Below are 23655 nucleotides of genomic sequence, written 5' to 3'. Positions count from 1 at the left end.
ATCCCTGGTGGACTGTAGCCCGCCAGGCTCCTCTGTCCATGGGATTCTCCAGGCAAGAATACTGGAGTGAGTTGCCATTTCCTTCTCCAGGGGATCTTCCTGACCCAGGGACCGAACCTGTGTCTCCTACATTGCAGACAGATTCTTTACCACTGAGACACCTGGGAAGCCCCTGTATTAAGGCATACATGACTGTTAATCCAACTAACTGTAAATTACTTGAGTTTTGATGAGCTATGATACACATGGATTTCTCTCCACTTCTCCCCCTGCAGGTTGACAGAGCCAAAGCCCTAGGGAGACCTGAAGCCTTGCAAAGATCTCTTTTGCTATACATGATGATACCTCAGGAGTCTTAAGTATGAGGACAAAATCTAGGTATACCTGGTACAGGTGTGTTTGTTCAGGAGGAAAGCTTTATCTTCCTCCCCTACAGGCCACCAGTGAAAGCAGGAGGCTGTGATATAAAGGGAAGTTCGCTGTAGTGGTGTAACTTTCACACTGAGTCCTATGGTGCATTCTTAGGGGCTGTCACGCATATGTGTGTGTGTATGTGTGTGTGTGTGTAGTGACCAAGAAATGCTTTGTGCTGCTCCCCTTTGATCTGTCTTGTATTTTAAACTTCTGTGTGAAGTTTATTTGAAAAAAAAAAGTGATCTTTTGAGAAGGCTTATAAGCAATTGCTTCAGGTGAGCAGAGCTGAAATGGGGCAGGGGGCTATTGATTCCACTCTAGGGCTTTCTGTGCAATTTCATTTCTATTTATCCATGTTCGTGTGTAGTCCTTTGCTTCAGATTTTTGAAAATGAATAATGAAAGGAAAAAGCTTTGCTACTAGAAAAAAATTTGGAACTCCTTGCCAAGTAGAAAGACAGAATAGGTTTTGGGAGACCTGGGGTCTCTGGCTGCTGTGCTGTAAGCTTCCTCGTGATCCCTGGGCAAGCTCTGAATTTCCTCAACTGTGAAAAGTGTCCTTCCTCTCCCCTGTTTGACCCTGAGATTCTGTGAGAAACAGCTGTTGGCAGCTATGGGGGCAGGACTGTCCCTCCCAGACCCCGCTGTGCCCTGGAAAGGCCTGAGTCTGACACCCAGCCTGTGGGTTGACCTGACCCCCAGCCCCAGCCTGGCAGATGATTTATCTGCTGGGGAGGAAGGGAAATTTTGACCAAATTGCTCCATGCTTTACTTACCTCAGGGATCTGTGGGGAGAGTTCTTACAGAACAAAGAGTGATTGGGCAGGTTTCCAGCAGAGTGGATGGGCAGTGCTCCTGAGCTGAGTTTAGTCTGTGTATGGATGTGAGAGTTGGATCATAAAGAAGGGTGAGTGCCAAAGAATTGATGCTTTCAACCTGTGGTGTTGGAGAAGACTCTTGAGAGTCCCTTGGACAGCAAGGAGATCAACCCAGTCCATCCTAAAGGAAATCAACCCTGACTATTCATTGGAAGGATTGATGCTGAAGCTGAAGCACCAATACTTTGGCCACCTGATGTGAAGAACTGACTCATTTGAAAAGACCCTGATGTTGGGAAAGATTGAGGGCAGAAGAAGAAGGGGGTGACAGAGGATATGATGGTTGGATGCCATCACTGACTCAGTGGATGTGAGTGCAAGCAAACTCCGGGAGATGGCGAAGGACAGGGAAGCCTGGCATGCTGCAAGCAGTCCATGAGTTAGCAAAGAATCAGATACAACTTAGGGACCAAACAACAACAACAAAAGTGCTTACTGTGTACTGTTTGAAGGCTTGGGTTTCCTGTGGGTAAAGAGAAGTTCCACAGGACAGCTCTGCCTTTAAAGAGCCAGAGAGAAAAGACACACCAAATGTTTAGTTTAGAAAAGAGGTTTGCGGGGGAGTACCTTCTGCAAATACTTGCTGGTTCTTACATGAGTGAGGAAGTGCATCTTCATCTCTGTGTTCTCAGTGTCTGCACGCAAGACTCCAGTAGTCAGCTCATATTTACTGAGCACTTCTAGATGCCCAAAGACAGAACCATCCCTGTTTTTCAGGCATTTTCAACCCTGGGGGCAAGTGTGGGGCGGTGGGAATTCAGGGGAGTAGACAGAATAACCCAGGGCAGTTAGAGCCGTGGTGGACGACGAATCATCCACACAGAGACATCTGTTGTGATGGTCAAGGCAACCTCAGCGCTCCTGGCTGGGCTTCCTGGCACTTCGCCTGGGTCCATTCTGGGGGTGGGCCCACCTAGAAGAGACCTAGGGACCCAGGCAGAGAGCTCTGCCTATGTGGAGACCCGTCTCTGTGCATACATGAGCCTCATCATCCAGACCCAGCCTCTGGTAGGAGACTCCGAAGCATGTCTGTCCTAGGGTGAACAGCGGGCTGGCAGGAGGGCTGAGGGACACCGTCCATCTCCTGGCTGACCGGGGATGTGCTGTGTTGAGACACTCTGCCCTGAGGGAGCGCCGGGACCTGTCTGCTCTCAAGATTGAAGCAGGAATGTGCCTGTCTCACCAGTCCAGGCCCCATCTGGGGGCCCTGGGTGCTCTGTGGGTCTGTGTCTCTGAGTAAGGAGGTGATTTCTGGGATACTCTGGAGCAGGAAGGGGCAGCCTGTGGCCAGGGTGAAAACATCTGTTCTGAACCTTGATACCTATTGTCTGATTTATTGCTCCTTCACCTTTCAGAAACTGTTTATCAAGCACCAAGGACATGCCAGGTTTATGCTGTTTTCACATTTCTCTAATTAAAATTTCTCAACCGTTCTATAAGTTAGTGTATTATTTTCATTTGACAGGTGAGGAAACTGAAGCGTGACGAGCTATAACTAAACTCATATTTATCAGTGTTACCATGTGCCAGATACCGTTCTGGGCATTTGCAGGTAGCAGGGCATTTAATCTGCATCATAGCCTCTGAGGTGGTTGTCATCCCCATGTGCTGATGTGGGAACAGAGGCACAGAGAAGCTAAGAAACTCACCCAAGTTTCCAGAGCCTGCTGGAAACAGAGCTGGCTTAGGGTTATCCTGGCGTCCTTCCCAGATCTGAGCCCCCAGCCTTCAGAGCCCTCCAGCGTGGGCCGTGTGGGCGACGAGAACGACACCCTGCAGCAGCTGGTGAGGCAGGCCTGACTGGTGGGCTTCTAGAGGGAAGTGGCCGGGTTAGATGCCAGGACCTGTTCTAGGTTGCAGTCTGGGTAGAAAAACAGGTCATGTCAGAGGTGACACATACCTTCCTGATGAGGTCTTGACAATTATGCTTGAAATTATTTGCCAAATCCTGTAATGACTTAGAGTGGGCTTAGAGGAACCGGGAAGGATTGGCAGCCTCCAGGGCACCTGGTGCTGCTAACTGGGGCTGGTGATGACAGTGGTGGGAGGAGGGTGGCCCAAGCTGTGACTCGGAGAAGCTTGCCCAACAGAGGCTTTGGCTTCTGCAGGGAAGACGGGGCTGGGTGGAGGAGAGTTTGGACAGAAATCTGCTTCTAAGAGGGCTTGGACCTGTTCTCTCTACCTGGTCCCATTCTCCAGGGATAGTGAGTGAACCGAGAGTCACTGTCATGTCCAACTCTTTGCAACCCCATGGACTATAGAGTCCATGGAATTCTCCAGGCCAGAATACTGGGGTGGGTAGCCTTTCCCTTCTCCAGGGGATCTTTGCAACCCAGGGATTGAACCCAGGTCTCCTGCATTTCGGACAGATTCTTTACCAGCTGGGCCACGAGGGAAGCCCAAGAATACTGGAGTGGGTAGCCTATCCCTTCTCCAGCGGATCTTCCCGACCCAGGAATCGAACTGGGGTCTCCTGCATTGCAGGCAGATTCTTTACCAACTGAGTTATGATATGGATCTAAAGTCAAATCCATTTGAGGGCAGGGATGAGGAAATAAGCCCCCTGTGAGCATGGGCCCCAAGGGGCATGGGAGTTGGCATCATTTTCTTCCTATGGGAAATGCCTTCTGCTCTGCAGCTGATCAAATTGGCCATTGGGATGGACTGCGTAAATGGCTGTATGGGTAGTCCTGCCTGGGACAAGCCCCTTTAACAGTTTGGGGCCCCCTTTAGCCAACTGTGAAATAGCCAAGTTCTGCTTCTGCAGGCGTGCTCGACAGCTCCCTATCTTTCTCCATGCCACAGTAATGGCAACACAGGACCACTTATAGTTAGTTCCTCCTGCCCATGTATGATAAGAACTTGAGGCAACCTACAGCACAAGGCACGCAGAATTTGAAAATAAAGGTGGCGGTCAAAAGACACATGACCTCCAGAAGATTACGATTTATCAATTCTGTGGCAAAGCTTGGACATCTCATTTCTACCAAGCTCTCCCTGATTCTGTTCCACCCTCAAGTGTGAGAACCACTGGTGCAAAGGAAAGAGGAAGGAAACACACCCAAGATCTAGGTCATTATCATTGACCATTATCACTGACCACCAAGGCAACAAAAGGGAAATAAGATAGATTATGTCATTTTCATTATCTGAAATGAGGAAGGCTATAGGTTTTTCAGGGTAGACAGACATGTTCATGGTACTAATTTCTGAAAGAAAGCCACTGCCTGCTGCATCCTGTTCCAAAGGACACTAAACAACATAATGGATAACTGGGGGGCAGGGGAGATGCTTTGCATCCTTAAAGGGGATTTGTTGTGCTGGTCACCCCAGGAGCTGCAGTCTATCCTGGGGATGCCAGGCCCACTCTGTAGCAGGAACTGTTCACATTCTGATGCCATCTTTTCCTGAAATCAGCCAGTAGAATGGTCATCACCAGGAGGAAGAGTGGGGTGACTCTAAGTAAAGGGCCATGTGTAGGGGATGAGGGGTTGCCTCTGTGGTGAGTTTGAAGGTATTGCCTGAATTGAATGCCTGTGTGACCGAAGGGGCACATGGCACTCCCCTTTAGTGTACCCTTAAGTCACAGCTTAGTAACAGGCAGAGGAGAGGTAAGGAAAAAACTGGTTAACACTGTCTGATGCTACAAAAGACCTAAAGTTCCTTTTGGACAATACAATCAGGGCAGATGTTTGCAACATACATGACAAAGGGTTCAGGTCACAGATATGTAAAGAGCTTTTATAAACAATAAGAAAAAGGCAAACACCCCAGTGGAAAAATAAGCAAGGAGGCATGTATGAGGCAGTTCAGATTAGCAACATGCATAGGAAAAAGATGTTCATTCTTACTAGTAGTCAACTATAAGTTAATAATAAATTTAATTCATCAGATATAATCAGATATCATCTTTCAGATAGGAAAATGGTAAAGCTGAAAAACACAGTGAACAAGTTGAAGGGGTTATTTAGGACTGTTAGGAGTATTATTGAGACAATCTTCCTGGGAGATAATTTGTCAAGTATCATAAACCTTAAAAATGTAAGTAACTTTTGACCAAGGGTTCTACCTGGAACTTACCTTCAGAAAAGATAATCAGGGGTGTACACAAATATTTATATATAGTAGTATCTATAACAGTCTTAATTATAGTAAAAATTAGAAGTAATATAAATGTCCAGGGACTTCCCTAGTGGTCCAGTGATTAAGACATTGGAAGTAGCCTTCCAATGCAGGGGGCATGGGTTCTATCCCTGATTAGGGAACTAAGATCCCACATGCCATGTGGTGTGCCAAGAAAAGGATACTATAAATATCCAAAATTAAGAATTTGCTTTAAAAATCATTTTTTATTTGTAAGGTGGCATATTATTTAAAATCAGGAGTGAAACGCAATTTTCAGTAATGTGAGTAATATTCATGATCTATTGTTAAGTAGAAAAAAAATTTAAAGCAGTTTCCAAAATTGTACATACGACATCATCCCAGTCCCATTAAAAAAATGAACAAACAAAAAAGACTATAGTATGTGCTGAAAAAAAATCTGAGAGAGCAGATACCGAAATGATAACAATGGTTATCTCAGGAAGCTTCCTCCTTGTGCTTTTTAAAAATAATGAGCATGCTCCTTTTGTAATAAACAACTATCAAGCACGTGTTCTTTTCCTAGTGAGTCTGCCGGTGAGGTGCTCTGGTTGCACAGAGGGCTGGCTGTGAGTGACAAGTCCTTCACTCACTTCCTGTTGCCTCAGTTCAGCTTTTCTTTTCTGCAAGTAGGCAGAATACCTACTTCATGCTCAGTGCTCAGCAGACCCCATCAGATGAGTAGGACAGTTCTTACTCCCCAGGCTCCGACGGGCTGGTTGCTGATTAAGGTGAATGCCTTGGTCATTTGTCATGGAAGTATCGCTGCCATGTGATGTGTTCAGCATTTTGCTGGATATGAAGGTGGTACTGGGGCATCTTGCTGAGAGCCTGAGATCTGTTCTTTTTTTTAAAGAAAAATCTTGGCTGTGCTGGGTCTTTATTGTGATGCGCAGGCTCTTCACTGCTGCATGCGGGTTTTCTCCAGCTGCAGCGAGCAGGGTCTACTTTCTACTTGCAGTGGCTTCTCTCGCTTCGGAACACAGGCTCTGAGACACATGGTTTCAGTAGCTGCAGGATCCTCGGGGCATGTTGACCATGGTGATGTGCAGAGTTCACAGGAGAGGGGCTGGGAACAGAACTCTTGGCACTAGAGAGGTCTGGCAAGTTGGGAGGGAGCCATTATAGCAGATATGAGGGCCGACCCTGCCCCTACATGGTAATAACAGAACCCCAACCTGCCTGGATCTTCCCATCTTCCTCTTTTAGTCCCTTTCTTGCTCTGCAGCATGAGCTCATGCCAGAGATCACATCCCTGATGGTCCAATCTCCTGGGCTTTGCTCAGGCTGTGAAGGCCAACTGGCTGGTGTTTCTGGGATCAAGTGAGCTGACCTGTGTTGCTGAAGTTCTTTTCATTAATCAAACGTACATCTGATTGTCAGGAACTTGGGTGGTGAGAGGGGAACCCTATCCAAGTGAACATTGTTGGCTGCTGGCCACTTGTCCTTTTCCACCACCCCCACAAAGAGGAGAGGAAAGGCCAAGCTCAGCTTCCTGATAGACTTCCTCGAGAAAGTGGCCACTTGACGGGGAGGAAGTGAGGAAGTAATGTGTTCACTCAGGGCCTTCCCAGAATAAAGCATTTGTGTTTCACTCCGGCACTAGCCAGCTGATTCCTTTTTGCCTGTCTGAATTCAGCTTTCTCTGTCTGTTGGGCTGCACCCTATAGGCCTGCAAACCCTGTACTTGCCCAGCTTCAAGACCAAAGAAAGAGCCTGGAGTCAGCAACAGAGACATCAGTGGCTTAATGGATCGGGTGGGATGAATCTTACATGGCTGAAACGAGGTCCTGGAGCAACATCTCCACATGTACAACAGATAGCAAGCAGGACAGGGCAGCAGTCTTCACTCCTAATGGGAGGTGGAGGGTTACCAGTTATAGAGGGAATTGATGTCAGGTTGGCTCATCAGTTACCAGGGAAACCAGCAGTGGCCCATGCCCCTCACTGCTCCTTTTATCAGCTATCACGGTGGAGATGTTCCGATTTAAAGATTAGAATAATCACAAGCTGAGACTAGTGGCAACTATGTAGGTATTCACTGATTAGGCTCTAAGATTAAGAGAGAAATTCAGTGAGGTGAGTAGGGCGTAGGTGAGGCAGGGACTGGTGGAGCAGGGGATGTGCACAGAGCAAGAGAACAGCCATCTTGAGTGGCCTGTTCATACACTGTCAACCTGGTTCAAATCCCACCTGCTCCTTAAGACTTCCCCTGACTCCCCTTGGCCAATACTTCTCCCTCTACTGAACTGCTGCAGGACTTGCTGTTGCCCATGCACTTGACCCTATGGCAGATATTTCTAGACATCCGTGCCATATTTCTTTTTCCATGAGCATTTGTCTGATCTCTCCAGTTGGCTATGAGTCCTTCAAGTTATGGGGGTATGTCTGGTCTGTAGCATTTGGGGCACTGATCCATACATGAGGGATGGAGGAGGAAATTAGTAAATAGATGGATTGGTGAATGGACAGTTAGGTAGATGGGTGGATGGGTAGTTAGGTGACTAGATGGGCAGGTGGGTGGATGGTGGGTGATGGGTGGTACCTTCCATGGCTAACACTTCAAGCCATAGTAGCCTACCTCATGTCTGTGTCGAGAATCTAGACTCCAGACTAAGGGAAATACCAGAGGACACTGAGCTATATTTTCAGTGAAAACCTTCCTCCAAAAAGCCAAGTCCAAGTTAAACTGAGCTTAATTAATTTCAGGCCTTGGGCCTGTGGGCTCCTGTTCATTTGACAACACCATCAAAACGTGCTTAGACTTAAAAATAGATTCCAAAATGTAATCATAGCTCAGCCTGACTTGGCTCTGCTCAACAATTCCTTCCTTTTTGTGCTTTAGGAATTTTTTCTGTGTGCCTCGCAGCCCCCAAATAAAGAGTCAAAGGAAGGAAGTTAGTCTGAGGGACAAGGAACTGAATGAGCTAAGCTGTGCAGGCAGCTGCCACTAGCCAGCACAGGCGGACACCTGTGACGTGATGGATAGGGGCTATTTGTAGGTCAGGGTTTAGCTCCCTGGAAACTTCTGGTTCCTGATACTTAATCCCAAAGTGTGTTCCTTACTGTTGATCCTGAGTTTGGTTTGGTCAGAGTAACTTTTTTTTTAAACATTTACTTATTTGTTTATTTTGGCTGCACTGGGTCTTAGTTGTGGCAGCAGCATCTTTAGTGAGCACTTAGTTGCAGCAGGCGGGCTCTGATTCCCTGACCAGGGATCAAACCTGGGTCCCCTGCATTGGGAGCTAACCACTTGACCACAGAAAAGTCCCAGTGTAACTCTTGAAAAGAATAGATAATAATTTTGAGAATTATCTCATCAGTGTTTTCTGTTTCTCCTTTTTTTTCCCTCTCTTTTTCCTTACAGTTTGAAATTGCTTTGGGATCATCAAAGAGCATGCTTCCATGCTCTTGAGTAGACTTCTCAAATCATGTTCCCTGAAACCCATGGGGTTCCAGAAAGCCCCTTTGGGCATCATGTGGGTTCTGAGTAGGTAGCCTGTGAGTTGTTGTTGTTTAGTCGCTAAGTTGTGTCTCTTTGCAACCTCATGCACTGCAGCACTCTAGGCTTTCCTGTCCTTCAGTGTCTCCCAGAGTTTGTTCAGATTCATGTCTATTGAGTTGGTGATGCTGTCTAACCATCTCATCCTCTGCCACCTTCTTCTCCTTTGGCCTTTGATCTTTCCCAGCATAAGGGCCTTTTCCAGTGAGTCTATTCTTTGTATCAGGTGGCCAAAGTATTGGAGCTTCAGCTTCAGCATCAGTCCTCCCAATGAATATTCAGAGTTGATTTCCTTTAGGATTGACTGGTTTGATCTTCTTGCAGTCCAAGGGACTCTCAAGAGTCTTCTCCACCACCACAATTCAAAGGCATCAATTCTTCAGTGCTCAGCCTTCTTTATGGTCCAACTCTTAGTATCGCTCTCCAAAAAGAAGCACTGCTTTTTCTATGTTTTACATAGTGAGCTTCTTTGCACAGTTTGTTAGAGAGAGGGTTCCACACCTCAAATAAATCTTAAAACCATCATCATGAGACTAGAAAGTTATGGGCAACATGGTCAGGGATGGGAAGTGGGCTCATAGACAGTGGTTTGGCTCACATGCTGGGAGCAAAGGCCCTTTGAACAGCCCTGGGCCTCTTGTGTTTGCCGCCCTTGTGCTGGTATTTCTGTCTGCTGCAGCTCCACATGCCACATGGCTGGGCTGCTGATCCCACGGCTCTCTCATTCCTTGCTTGCACACCTAGTTCCTGACATGCTGCCCCCCTGGCATCTGGTAAACTTTTGCTCCTTATTCTCATCTCCTGGGCCTGGAATCTTGACTTGCCATGTGTTCCCCCTTCTGGGAACCTTATATTTCTTCACCCTATTTTGGCTTCCTGAATATCTGATCCCTTGTTTACCCTGACCTCAGATGACTGTGTCCAGAAGTGTTTTCTGCCTTCCTGGATCCTGGCACCACTCGGGGACCCTGCCTTTCAGCTGCCTCAGTTTTCCCCCACACTATCTTTTCAAGCTGGGATCTGAGGATGGGGTTCACAGGTGCTAAATCAGGTTCAAGGCTGGGACTGGAAATGGAGACCATGATCCAGATGTGTCAACTGGCAGGAAGGAATAATTCACATTCACAGAGAGAGAGTTTCCTTAGTGCTTTCACATAGCTATCTCATTTCTTTCTCATTATAACATGGTGAGATTGGAATATTCTTTTGGCGGGCATATAAATATACATTTGCTAAATGAGAGAGGAGACTAACTTCTTGCTATAGAATTTCAATTAACTGATGTAAATCTTTCACCCTTAAAAATACCACAGCTCCACACTATTGTATATAAAATAGACAACCAACAATCACCCACTGTATAGCACAGGGAACTCTACTCAGCAGTCTGCATGACCTAAATGGGAACAGAATCTTAAAAAGAGTGGTGGTGGTTTAGTCGCTAAGTCGTCTCCGATTCTTGTGACCGCCACCCCCCCGCGCCCCCCCCCCCCGACTGTAGCCTTCCAGGCTCCTCTGTCCATGGGATTCTTCAGGCAAGAATACTGGGGTGGGTTGCCATTTCCTTCTCTAGGGGATCTTCCTGACCCAGGAATCAAACCCAGGTCTCCTGCATTGCAGGCAGATTCAGAAAGAGTAGATACATGCATGTATATAACTGATTCACTCTGCTGTATAGCAGAAACTAACGCAACATTGTAATCAACTATAGTTCAATAATATGTATATATATGTATGTATATGTATTATAAAAGAAAGAACACTACAACTGCCTCTTCTTAAGTGTGGGCAGCACACAGTGACTTCATTCCAAAGAGTGGAGTGTCAGGGAGCAGGGTAACTTTACAGTGGAAAAAACCTGCAAATAAGACCTCAGCCAGGTGATCAAGGTTAACATCAACAGTAATAAATCATATTGATAGTGTGTATCTTAATATGACATGAGAATAGTCCTTTACCTCTATGGTCTTCCTTTCAAAATCCGTTAAGATTTTAAATCCCCAAATCCTAATTATGAGAAAACTCAATCAAACTGAGAAACTTCCTACAAAATGCCTTACTCAAAATGTGAAGGCATCAAAAACAAGGAAAGTCAAGGAAGCTGTCACAGCCAAGAGAAGCCTAAGGAGACAATGATGACTAAATGTAGTATCCTCAGTGGGATCCAGATAGTTTTCCTTTGTGTGAATTCCTAGGCACCAAGCCACCTTCTCATGTCTCTTTGGGGCCTGCAGAATTCATTCCTCTGGAGTTCTGTTTTCTCAATTAAAATTTGATGTATCATCCAAAATCTTAATGCAAAAGTTCACTTTGCATTTGATAATATTTATTTCAACTATTACTTATCTTGGTGTCACAGAGGGCTGTCTGACCTCCATGGTCCCAGTGGGGGAGGGTTTCTCACTCAGGTAAAGGCGTCGGATAACTCCAAAACAGACTGTCCACCTGCTGCTAGTTTCCTCTCTTCAGGAGGGCCAAGGATGCCCTTGGCCAAGACCCCATCCTGGAGCTACATTTGCCCTGAATTCACAGCTGGCCCCCATGCACATGTTCAGGCCTTGGCAGGGACACTGCAGCCTGGGCAGAGACTGCAGATGAAAGGTGAGATTGGAATATTCTTATATCTGTGTTGCACACAAGGAAACTGAGGGTCAGAGTCACATGATTTACTAAAAGTAATAGAGCTAGAAATAGAACCTCGGTCTATTGACTGTAAATCCTGGAGTTAAGTCTAGGAGACCAAAAACAGATTTTTTGCTATGGTGATGGGAGGAATATCTTTGTTCATGGGAGTGGCTGACTGGAGATGGGATGTGTTGAAAAGGATGGTGTGTTTGTGTGCGGTGTGTGTGTGTGTGTGTGTGTGTGTGTGTAAGGTGAGGGTGGGGGGCAGGCTAAGAGGCCAGGTCAGTCAAGTTTGGCCAGGCAGAGGAGTGGGGAGGTGGCTGGTGACACCATCCCCAGACAGGCTCTTGCCCTGGGATCGGGGGTGGGGGGGGGTCCTCTGGGATTGGGCTGATCTGGTTCCTGTGGACTGTGGATTTGAGCTCCTCCTGCTCACGCCTTTGACACATGCTGGCTGAAGGTTCCATTCCCCCACTTCCTGGGCTGCACCTGGGGTGGCCTTGACTGGAAACTTCTAAGCACTGTCCGGCCCTGTGGCACTGCACACCTGCAGGGTAATTCCAGAGTAGTCGTGGCCCATTGTTCTCCAGTGTGGGAAGAGGAACTGCATCAGTGACTGCTTGGGGGAAGCGGGAGGAGGAACCTGGGCCCCACACCCCTCTGACCTGGAGCACTTCCCACTAGATACCTCTCACCTCCCATGACATCTCCTCCCTGGTCTGTATTCTGCGCAGCTCTGCCTCACCTCCACTTTGATCAACTGGGGACTTTGGGGCGAGTTACTAGATTCATGGACACTTTAGAGCTGACTGAGAGAGAGAATGAGTTAGACCCACTCTACCCATAAACCTTAAAAACGCCTTTGGCAGTCAGCCCTGGGAAGTTGTAAGAACAAGTCTAGTTGGCCATAGCCAACCTGGTGGGAGTGGGTGGACCGTAGGAGTAGTCTGTCTCAATTCTGGCCATGAGAGGTACATTGTCTTTTAGGAATTCAAAACCAATGATAAAGATCGAATAAAACTTATTCTACTTTTTTTAAAAAAATGATTTTCTTTTCATAAGTAATTGATTTATTTTTGGTTGGCCATAGCCAATCTGGTGGGAGTGGGTGGACCGTGGGAGTGGTCTGTCTCAATTCTGGCCATGAGAGGTGCACTGTCTTTTGAGAATTCAAAACCAGTGATAAAAATCGAATAAAACTTATTCTACTTTTTTTTTTTTAAATGATTTTCTTTTCAAAAGTAGTTGATTTATTTTTGGCTTCGTTGCAGCACGAGGGCTTTATTTAGTTGTGGCAAGCAGGGGCTACTCTCTGGTTGTGGTGAATGGGCTTCTTACTGCAGTGGCTTCTCTTGTTGCAGAGCATGGCTCTAGAGTTGGGCTTCAGTAGTTACAGCTCATGAACTCAGTAGTTATGGTGCAAAGGCTCCACGGCATGTGGGATCTTCCTGGACCAGGGATCAAACTAGTGTCCCCTGCATTGGCAGGTGGATTCTGAACCACTGGACCACCAGGAAAGTCCCCAGTCTACTTAAAAAAAAAAAAAACCACAACTGTTTATTTACTTGACTGTATCGAGTCTTAGTTGAGGTACATGGTATCTTTGTTGAGTCACACAGAATCTTTCATTGCAGTGCATAGAGGGTTCCATGGGGCTCCATGAGAGCCCGATAGCATGTGGGATCTTAATTCCCTGAGCAGGGATCAAACCTAATTCCCCTTCATTGCAAGGTGGATTCTTAACCACTGGACCACCCAGGAAGTCTCCTCAAATCAGTCTACTTTTTATTATCACCATGCATTGGCAATTGTTAGTAATATCAATGATAAAATTCTCCTCTGTTCTGGGGTGGGCCCCTTCCTTACTGCTTGGTACATCACTGCTGGCTAGTTACCTCGAGAGTCTCACTGAAGCTGGAGTTGGTTGACATGACTTCATGTCCTCATCCCTCTATCAGGGCCTGCTACCTGGTCTAACTCGCAAGTCACTTAACCTTCCTAAGCCTCTGTTTTCTGATCTGTAAAATGGAGCTAAGAATGATGCTAGCAATATTTAAGAGAGGATAAAAGTAAAATTAGCTTGAAGAGAGAAAAGCTGGATGTAAATGTTGTGATGTCCACATTGCTATAAAAAATCTATCCCAGGTGTGAGATTTGGCTCACACCCAGATTACTCTTCTTTGGTGGTAAAGAATTCAGGGACAGTTGAGCCGGGCTCTTCCCTGAAACTTAGGAGCTGGTTTTGAAAAATATTGTTTATTTATTTTATTTTGGCTATACTGGGTCTTCCTCGAGGTACATGGGGTTCCCTAGTTCTGGCACAGGCTTAGCTGCCCCATGGCATTTGGGATCTTAGTTCCCCAACCAGGGATTGAACCTACGTCCCTGAATTTTTTTGAAAATAATTTAATTAATTTATTTATATTTATTTTTGGCTGTTCTGGGTCTTCGCTGTTGTGTGGGCTACTCTCTAGTTGTAATGCACAGGCTTCTTATTGTGGTGGCTTATCTTGGGCAAACAGGCTTCAGTAGTTGCAGTACGTGAGCTCAGCGGTTGCAGTTTTTGAGCTCAAGAGCACAAGCTCAATCATTGTGGCTCACAGGCTTAGTTGCTCTGTGGCATGTAGGATCTTCCTGGATCAGGGATCAAACTCGTGTCTCCTGCACTGGCAGGTGGATTCGTAAACACCGAGCCACCAGCGAAGCCCCTGGAAGGCAGATTCTTAACCACTGTACCACCAGGAAGGTCCCAAACCATTTTTGAGTTCTGAGAAGCAGTTCCTCCTCATCATCTGATTCCTGGACAGACAACAGGAGACCCTGATGGGGTGGCCCCACTTCCCTGGGCCCTGCCAAGTCCTGTCTGTGACACTAATCTTCACACAGCCTGCTCTGTCCTCCAGGGACACTGAAGTGTCCCTGAAGTGAGGAGCTGGGTCCTCTGTTGGGAAGAGGGGCGTGTTCCTGATATAATTGCAGGAGAGCTGCTGGCAGGAGCAGGGAAACTAGGTCCTGTGTCTTGCAGATTTACTGTCCTTCGTGAAATCCTGCTGCGTGACTTTTGCAAGCCAGCCTCAGGCACAGAGTTCCACCCAGTCCTGCCTCCTGCCTTTCTACTAGTCGGATGGCTTAGTCCTTTCTGGAGAGTTATCTCTGATTTCCCCTGTGAGGTGGTCAGGCTGGGTTTTCTCATTCTCATTTGACAAGGGAGGACCTTGAGGCCCAGGGAGGTGAACAGACTACCCAGGCTCATGACCAGTTAGCAGCTGGGATCTGGCCAGAAGCCAAGACTCCAGACATCAGCCCAGAGATGGAATTTGGAGAGTGAAGGGAAAACACTGCTCAGAGTTGTCGTGGACTCTCGGGAACCTTCTTTCTTTTGGCTGTGCCACACGCTTATGGGAACCTGGGGGTTGAATCCAGGCCATGGCAGTGACACCAAGTCCTAACCACTGGACTGTCAGGGAATTCCCCTCAGAAGCTTTCTGGCAGGTGAAGGAAAATGGACTGAAAAGGCAGCTCCTTGTCCAAGCCCACAAAGCTTTGGGGGCAGGTCAGGGTCAGAAATTGGGCCTCGTGACTACCCTCCCTTTGCTGCGTTAGAGTTAGGAACCGACTGTTGGAGGGATAGGCTCTGCGTATGCGCATCGTGTTTCAGTATTCCCAGGATTTTTAAATCTGTGTTGACAGTCACTTCCCTTATGATTGGCTGGCTCCCCTCTGCTCTGTCTTAACCTAGAGGGGCTCTCCCTGTCTACCCCTGGTCCTATAGCATAGCTGAGCAACTCCTGCACCCTTGGGGCTGAATTTCTGGCTTCAGAGCCTTCCTGATGGGCAGAAAAAGGCCCATAACCATCACTGCTTCCATTTGCCTATGGGTCTGCCAGTGCCTTCTGATGGGTGTGACAGAGCCATCTCAGGTCTGGCTTTTCTGTCTCTACTGTGGGTACAGGGACCAGGGGATGTCCCACAGCAAACTTCCGTTCCTGTTACTCCCCAGAGCCCAGGGTCCTCTTCTGTCTTGATTTGCAAATCAAGCAAAACCTGTCCTGGTGAAACAGACAACACTCCCATCTCCCTTTTCTCTCCTCTCTCCCTCCTTCTCATGGTCAGATCAAAGATCTAAGGGAGAGGGTAATATATCAATACTGAGAAGGACAAGGAATAACATGAGTTACAGTGGTGTACTTTTTTTCATCTGGGAAAATGGAGATAGTCAGAGGACTGTTGTAGCTCGGTGGTTCTCAGCCCTGGCTACACATCGGGGTCACCCAGAAAGCTGATTTATTTATGTTTGGCTGCACTGGGTCTTTGTTGCTTTGTGCAGGCTTTCCCTAGTTGTGGCGAGTAGAGGGCTGCCCTTCATTGCAGTGCTTTGGCTTTTTACTGAGGTGGTGTCTCTTGCTGTGGAGCACAGACTCTAGGTGCGTGGGTTTCAGTGGTTACAACTTGAAGGCTCTAGAGTACAAGCTAAGTAATTGTGCCGCACGGGCTTCATTGTTCTGCTGCATGTGGAATCTTCCTGGACCAGGAATCAAACCTGTGTCCCCTGGATTGGAAGGTGGATTCTTATCCACTGCACCACCAGGAAAGTCCCAGAAAGTTTAAAAAAAATATCTTGATTCCCAGTCTGAGTAAATCAGAAGCTTTGGAGGTGGATCCAGGCAGCAGTAACTTTAAGATTTCCCCAGTGATTCTGGTGTGCCACCAGGGTTGAGAACCACTGCTCTAAGGATGAATAGAGTTGGTGAATTGCTTAAAATGAAGATAAACCCAAAATAGAGAGTGCACTGGAATCATCAGAGAGTAGGGTGGGGTGGGGATGTGTGTTAAAATTGCACTGATGCCCTGGCCACACATTGCAGTCCATGTGAATCAGTGACTTACTTCTGCCTTCACATGAGCAACAAACTAATAACAGCAATACTGCTGCTGCTGCTGCTAAGTCACTTTAGTCGTATTTGACTCTGTGAGACCCCATAGACGGCAGCCCACTAGGCTCCCCTGTCCCTGGGATTTTCTAGGCAAGAACACTGGAGTGGGTTGCCATTGCCTTCTCCAGTGCATGAAAGTGAAAAGTGAAAGTGAAGTCACTCAGTCGTGTTCGACTCTTCCCGACCCCATGGAATGCAGCCCACCAGGCTCCTCCGTCCATGGGATTTTCCAGGCAAGAGTACTGGAGTAGGTTGCCATTGCCTTCTCCAACAGTAATACTAGTCACTGTTTATTAGATTTGCCTGCAGGCCAACGTGATGTATTTTTTTTTTAATTAAAAAAGTATTTATTTATTTACTTGACCATGCTGGGTCTTAGTGGCAGCGTGTGGGATCTTTTAGTTGTGGCCTGTGGGATCTAGTTCCCTGACCAAGGATCGAACCTGGGCCTCCTGCATTGGGAGCGTTGAGTCTTAGCCATTGGACTGTCAGGGAAGTACCCCCTGACATATTCCCACTCCTCACAGTTTCTTGGCAGGCAATTACAGTTCCCATTTTACAGATGAGGAAACTGATGCACAGAGAGGGTGACCACTGGCCCCAGGTGACAGTGTAAGTCTCCTGAGACCAAGCCTGTCTGACCTGGAAGCCTGCTCCTTGTGCCCAGGGCTGGCCTAGTGGAGCATATACTCCACACATTCCAGTACTTGTTCAAGGAGAGAGGAAACCAGCGAGTGGCCTTGGCTCCCTTTGAGGCTCCCCAAGGCAATGGCACCCCACTCCAGTACTCTTGCCTGGAAACTCCCATGGATGGAGGAGCCTGGTAGGCTGCAGTCCTTGGGGTCGCTAGTCGGCACGACTGAGCAGCTTCACTTTCCCTTTTCCCTTTCATGCATTGGAGAAGGAAATGGCAGCCCACTGCAGTGTTCTTGCCTGGAGAATCCCAGGGACGGGGGAGCCTGGTGGGCTGCCATCTATGGGGTCGCACAGAGTCGGACACGACTGAAGCGACTCAGCAGCAGCAGCAGCAAGGCAAGTTGAGCGGAGGACCCTTGTCTCGCAAAGAGAGGGAAGATGAGTGGCATTGGCTGGCATTTGGCTCTGTGTTAGTCATCCACTCTCAAAATACCTCCTTTTGGCGGGAGGAGGATGCCTGCTCATGTTAGGCCTGACCCCAGTCACCTCTAGTTGCCTCAGCTGCTCTCACAGAGAGAACATTCAAAAGCAAACACTCATTTGCTTTTTGAGAGTTAGAGGAATTTTTCAGGCATGTGATACAGAAAAATGCCTCTGTTTCCCTCTAAGGAGAAGGGAATGCTTTTTTGTCAAGGTGATCTGAAATATTTAGCTCTGCTTTATAAAATTCCTCTGCCTCCACCTCTCTGCTCCATAAGCTTAAACAAATAGTTTTAAATCCTTACACTTTGGCTTTCCCATCCCTCAGGGCTACTGATGCCAGACTCCTTGAGGTGTCAGGGAGGAGAGGAGCGTGGCCGTCCTGACTCGGAGATGCATAGCTGCCTGGGACTCAAGGCTTTGTCCAGTGTTTGCAGGCACCTGCTAAGGGGCCTGATGTTCCATGGCCCAGAGCTGCTCCCAGGGACCAGAGATCTTGCTGAATGTGTTCCCTCTGATTTTGAAAGGCCTGATTTAACCCCACTTGCATCAGCCCCTTGTGTGTAGACATCCCAGAACCAGTATTTGGGGCATAAATAGCTGAAATTTTAGAGTTAGCAGACAGTGTGCTATATACCTGGCTCCACAAAGCCTTTCCAGGCCAGCCACTGGAGCCCTCTCCCTCCCCAGAGCTCCATCTGTACCTGATGTCTGCGTCTTTGGTCCCTGCCCCTTGCTGTGCAGGCAGAGCCTGGCATAGAGTACACACTCAGATAGCGCTGGGTAAAGGCAGAAGAGGGGATGGAGGGATGTGTGAACAGGTGTTTGGTGACATCTCTACGATGGTTGCCATAGAAAGCTGTTTAAGAAAAAAAAAAAAGCTGTTTAAGGGTTGGCATCTCTTATTCCTTACTTGCTCTACTTGAGGGTCTGTTTTTTTGATCACTTGAGTTTATTCTGAAGCTGTCTCACTGAGGATTATTCTAGTAATGGAGTGATTCAGATGTACTACTAGTTTCTGAGGCTGAGGCAAACATAGTAAGTCCCCTACATATGAACCTTCAAGTTGCAAACTTTCGAAGATACAAACGTACGTCGCATCAGTGTCAGGTGTGAGTGAAATTGCAGCTTGCGCTCCATCTCCTGTTGCTGATGACCCTTCAGCTCTGCCCTCTCCCACCTCCTCTCTCTCCTCTAGTCAGTAACTCTTCTTGCCTGTTCACGCGATGCCAGCCCCTGTATACCAGCTGTTGTACTGCACTACTGTACTTTTCTAGGTACTATACTGTAAGACTAAAAATGATTCCTTTGCTATGTTTTTTTAATGTATTATTTGTGTGAAAAGTATTATAAACCTATTACAGTACAGTACTATATAGCTGATTGTGTTAGTCAGGTACCTAGGCTAACTTTGTTAGACTTACAGACAAAATGCGTTTACAAACACGCTTTTGAAATGGAACTCTTTCTTATGTAGGGGACTTACTGTATCCAGAGCACTTCCTTGAGTGTAACTTTTACCCCAGCACTACTAAGAAGAGTACATCCAAAGGGTGGAGTCTGGGAGCCCCTTGTTAAGCCATTAAGCTGAACCTTAAATTTTTTATGAACCTTAAATTTTTGTCTCAAGCAGTAGGTATTGTGAGTGTCAGGCAAACCTGGGACATTGGTGGAAGGGAAATGGGAGGATCCCCAGGAGGGTGGCCATTGGGTAGTCTCCAAAGACTGAGAGTGGTCCCCAGTGATTGCCTTAACCTCACCCCCAGTGATGGTGAAGGCCGCTGCCCTTCCCTGGGTGTGTGTGTGGAGGGGGCTGCCTTTAGAGCACTCAGAAAGGCTGGCCTGGGGCTACCTGCCACTTTGGCAGGTTTCTGCATACAGGTTTCTCAGGAGGCAGGTAAGGTGGTCTAATATTCCCGTCTCTTTAAGAATTTTTCATTTTGTTGTGATCCACATAGTCAAAGGCTTAGGCATAGTCAGTGAAGCAGAAGTAGATGTTTTTCTGGAGTTCTCTTGTTTTTTCTATGATCCAACAGATATTGACAATTTAATCTCTGGTTCCTCTGCCTTTTCTAAATCCACCTTGTGCATCTGGAAGTTCTTGGTTCACATGCTGCTAAAGCCTAGCTTGAAGGATTTTGAGCATTACCTTGCTAGCATGTGAAATGAGCACAATTGTACAGTAGTTTGAACATTCTTTGGTGTTTCCTTTCTTTGAGGTCAGAATGAAAACTGACCTTCTCCAGTCCTGTGGCCACTGCTGAGTTTTCCAAGTTTGCACCATTTCATGGATGCTGTCTAGGTCCCTGAAGTGAAGGATTCAGGCTCAGCCCTGAAGAGCACTAAGCATAGTCTTAACTCCTTCACCTGTCTTGGCAGCTTTGTGAACAGTGGGCAGGGTCCTCGGCTCTTTGGCCTGGCTTTGCCATTAACTCTGTGATGACCTTGGGTGAGTCACTTGATGTCTCCTGTGCCTTAGTTTCCTAATGTTTTACAATTCTCTGGTGCTATCTGGGCTTCCCTGGTGGCTCAGCTGGTAAAGAATCCACCTGCAATGCAGGAGACCCTGGTTCGATTCCCAGGTTGGGAAGATCCACTGGAGAAGGGATAGGCTACCCACTCCAGTATTCTTGGGCTTGCCTGGTGGCTCAGCTGGTAAAGAATCTGCCTGCAATGCAGGAAACCTGGATTTGATCCCTGGGTTGATAAGATCCCCTGGAGAAGAGAATGGCTGCCTACTCCAGTATTCTGGCCTGGAAAATTCCATGGACTATCTGTCTTCTAACCATGACAAACACCCACCGTGGTTACTAACAAAGTTAGGGTGCCTCCACCCCATCCCCACTTCCATCGGGATGCCCCCAGCCCCGCTGGCATAGCCTCTGGCCTTGTCTTTGAGTGCTTTAGCCTGGTGCTTGCTCTGTCCTCTTATTGTCCGAGCCACTACCTGGCTCGAGTTAGGAAACTGAGGTTTTATTTGTTGGGAAGGGTTGGAAACCGAGGTGCAAACGTGAGACTAGAGAGGTGCTGTCTCCTTACAATTCTAAACAGATGAGTGTGTACTTGCTTCCAGACGAGGGAGGCCCAAACAGATGATTGCTACTATTAGCAGTTTGACTGTGCTGCCGTTTTTACTGTTCATTCATTCCATACCTTGTGGCTTGTAGGATCTTAGTTCCTTGACCAGGGATCAAATCTGAACCCCCTGTAGAGGACGTTCAGAGTCTTAACCACTGGACCATCAGGGAAGTCCTGCTTTTCCTTTAAAATCTTTCCATTAAGTAGTATAAACCTCTGGACCTTGTGATTTCATCTTGTGAATACAAGACAGAGGTTCTAGCTGAAGTTGTGTCATCTGGATCAAACCAGTAGCCTTTCAGGGCCTCATGTTCCCATCTGTACACTGGGAACGACAACACTACCATTCCTTCCTAGTACAAGGTAAAGGATTCATAGGAGCAGAAAGGGAGCCTAGAACTTTCTCTGTCTCCGTCTCTGGATGATGGCCAGGTGGGGATCCTGGCTGATGACATGACTTGTCCTCCCCTGGAAGGAGTTGCTGTAGCTGGAGGGTCAGGTCACTTCTCCCATGACCGCAGTGATGACCTCATTGTGTGTGTCTGTGTCGCTGCAGCGGCCAGTTCGCTATTGTGAAGAAGTGCCGAGAGAAGAGCACGGGGCTGGAGTACGCAGCCAAGTTCATCAAGAAGCGGCAGAGCCCGGCCAGCCGGCGGGGCGTGTGTCGGGTGGAGATTGAGCGGGAGGTGAGCATCCTGCGGAAGGTCCTGCACCCCAACGTCATCACGCTGCACGACGTCTTCGAGAACCGCACAGACGTGGTGCTCATCCTCGAGCTGTGAGTGGGAGCCTGGGACCCGGTGGGTAGCAGGCTTGGGGCTGGGGGGACAGAGGGGGTGCGGTCCAGCCACAGGCCCCAGAGGGAGCAGCAACCTGCCGGCCAGAAGCTCCACCCGGAGGAGATGAAGTCAGCAGGGGACGGTTACCCTCAGTTACCGGCTCCTCCGGAACCCAGGCAGCAGAGACTGAGGGCCAGGGTCTAGGTCTGGCTTTCATTGGACCCTGGAGATCAAAGGGAAGAAGTGGCAAGTGCTGGGGTCCTTTCCTGGCTGGTGAGCATGTTAGAGGGTGGACGAGGGGAGCAGGAGGGCCATTAAAGAGAGTCTGTTTTTCAGAGAAGAACAAGCACCCTCCCAGCTCTGTGAAGCCCTTCCCCAGCCCCTCCCCAGGAAAGCCCCTGCCATTGTACTGTGTCTGACGCCTTTATTATTATTGTGCATACGTACTTAGTCACTCAGTTGTGTCCCACTCTGTGCAACCCCATGAACTGTATATAGCCTGCCAGGCTCCTCTGTCCCTGGGATTGTCCAGGCAAGAATAATGGTTATTGTAGTAACAATTATTTAGAGAGCTCCCATGGATGGAGGAGCCTAGTAGGCTGCAGTCCATGGAGTGGCTAAGAGTCGGACACGACTGAGCGACTTGACTTTTCACTTTCATGCGCTGGAGAAGGAAATGGCAATCCACTCCAGTGTTCTTGCCTGGAGAATCCCAGGGACAGGGGAGCCTGGTGGGCTGCCGTCTATGGGGTCACATGGAGTCGGACACGACTGAAGTGACTTAGCAGCAGCAGCAGCTGTAAGCCCAGGTCCTTTATGCAAGTCATCTTGCTCAACTTCCTAAGAAGCTGTATTGAGGGAAGTGTTCTACTTACCCTGAGAGGACTTTGTATTCACTTTGCCAAGAATGTCTATTATCTCATTTAATCCTCATAACAATCCTATCACACGGAGACTTATTATCTCCATGTTACAGACAAGAACACTGAGTGCAGGTCACTTATTAGATCCTACAGCCGAAGTAGCGGGACCAGGGCTGGGGCCACACTGCTTGTGTGTGTGAGGTGGGATGGCCTTGGGCTGGGCCTGCTGGGGAAGCCTTCATTCCAAGTCTGGTGGAATTTGGATGGGTAATACCACGACTCCAGGGTTTGGTCGGGCACCTGATGTCCCTCCTGGAGACAATTCCACGGACTGGGGATGTGGGGCTCCAGCGGCCCATAGAGTCTGAGCTGGACTGTGGCACAAGTGGCAATGGCTGTGTCCAGCCAAACAGCAAGACCCCGTGTTGGGAGTGTTCTGAGCCTCATAGGTGTGAGGCATCTCCCAGTGAGCAGAGGAGTAGTGTCATTTGTCTCAGCAGCCCCTGACTTTGTGACCTGAGGCAAGTTACCGCACACCTCTGAGCTTCAGCTCTCATCTGTCAAGCTGGCAGCCATCCTTAACCCACCTGCAGGTTGGGTGGGCCACCTGACTTTGGAGACCATTCTAATTTGAGAACATGCTCTGGTGTTGCCAGGCTATAGATTTATGTAGCAGATGGACATTTGCATACTCTTGCATTGGATTCTTAAATTATCCAGCTCAACATTCCAGTGCACAGAATCACCCATGCTGTTCCCTCCTCTAACTTCCAAAGTCCTCCATGTTTCTCCCAGGGACCTCTCAGCCAGTTGGACTAGTCATTGTACACACCTGCTTGGCTCAGACAAGCCTGAGGGCGTTCCTCCAGGATGGCCCGAGGTGTGACGCATCCCAAGGCTAAGGGTCAGCAGATGGCATGCTGGTTCCCAGCAGAGAGTGACAAGCCCACCTTTGCTGGGAAAGCCAGGCCGTTTCTTTAAGTCTATTGCCCAAAAACCTTATAGCAACTAAAAAAGAAGTTATATTCAGAAGCCAACCACCCAAACACCGCCATTTTTGTGTCCCTGTGGCTCCTCTCAGCCTTTATCTGTTTGTGTACAGTCTCTGTACTTGCACGTTTTCCTGCTCTACTTCCCCTCCACCATTAAGTTCACATAATGCCATAAACACTTTTTTCCTTTTCACTGACTGTATCATGTTTCCTTGAATTATATACATGTATCTCCTTGTTGTAGGACACTTGATTTTTCAGTTTCTAACCATTATAGATTTTATTGCCATAAAGCAACTTTCTTCCCATATTTCCCCATTTTCTTTTGAATT

The 23655-nt window shown here is 47.8% G+C and overlaps 1 protein-coding gene across 1 annotated transcript in view; it reads left to right on the top strand.

The window, feature by feature from the left end:
- DAPK2 (death associated protein kinase 2) overlaps window positions 1-23655 on the top strand; it is a 132146-nt gene that overhangs the window by 57431 nt on the left and 51060 nt on the right. Inside the window, exon 3 of the mRNA XM_018054331.1 lies at window positions 21246-21467. Coding sequence (XP_017909820.1) covers window positions 21246-21467 — 222 coding nt within the window. The remainder of the gene's footprint in view (window positions 1-21245; window positions 21468-23655) is intronic.

Source organism: Capra hircus, chromosome 10, assembly GCF_001704415.2.
Source record: "Capra hircus breed San Clemente chromosome 10, ASM170441v1, whole genome shotgun sequence".
NCBI lineage: Eukaryota > Metazoa > Chordata > Mammalia > Artiodactyla > Bovidae > Capra > Capra hircus.
Note: the sequence above shows the minus strand (reverse complement) of the source record. Positions and strands in the feature narration are given on the sequence as shown.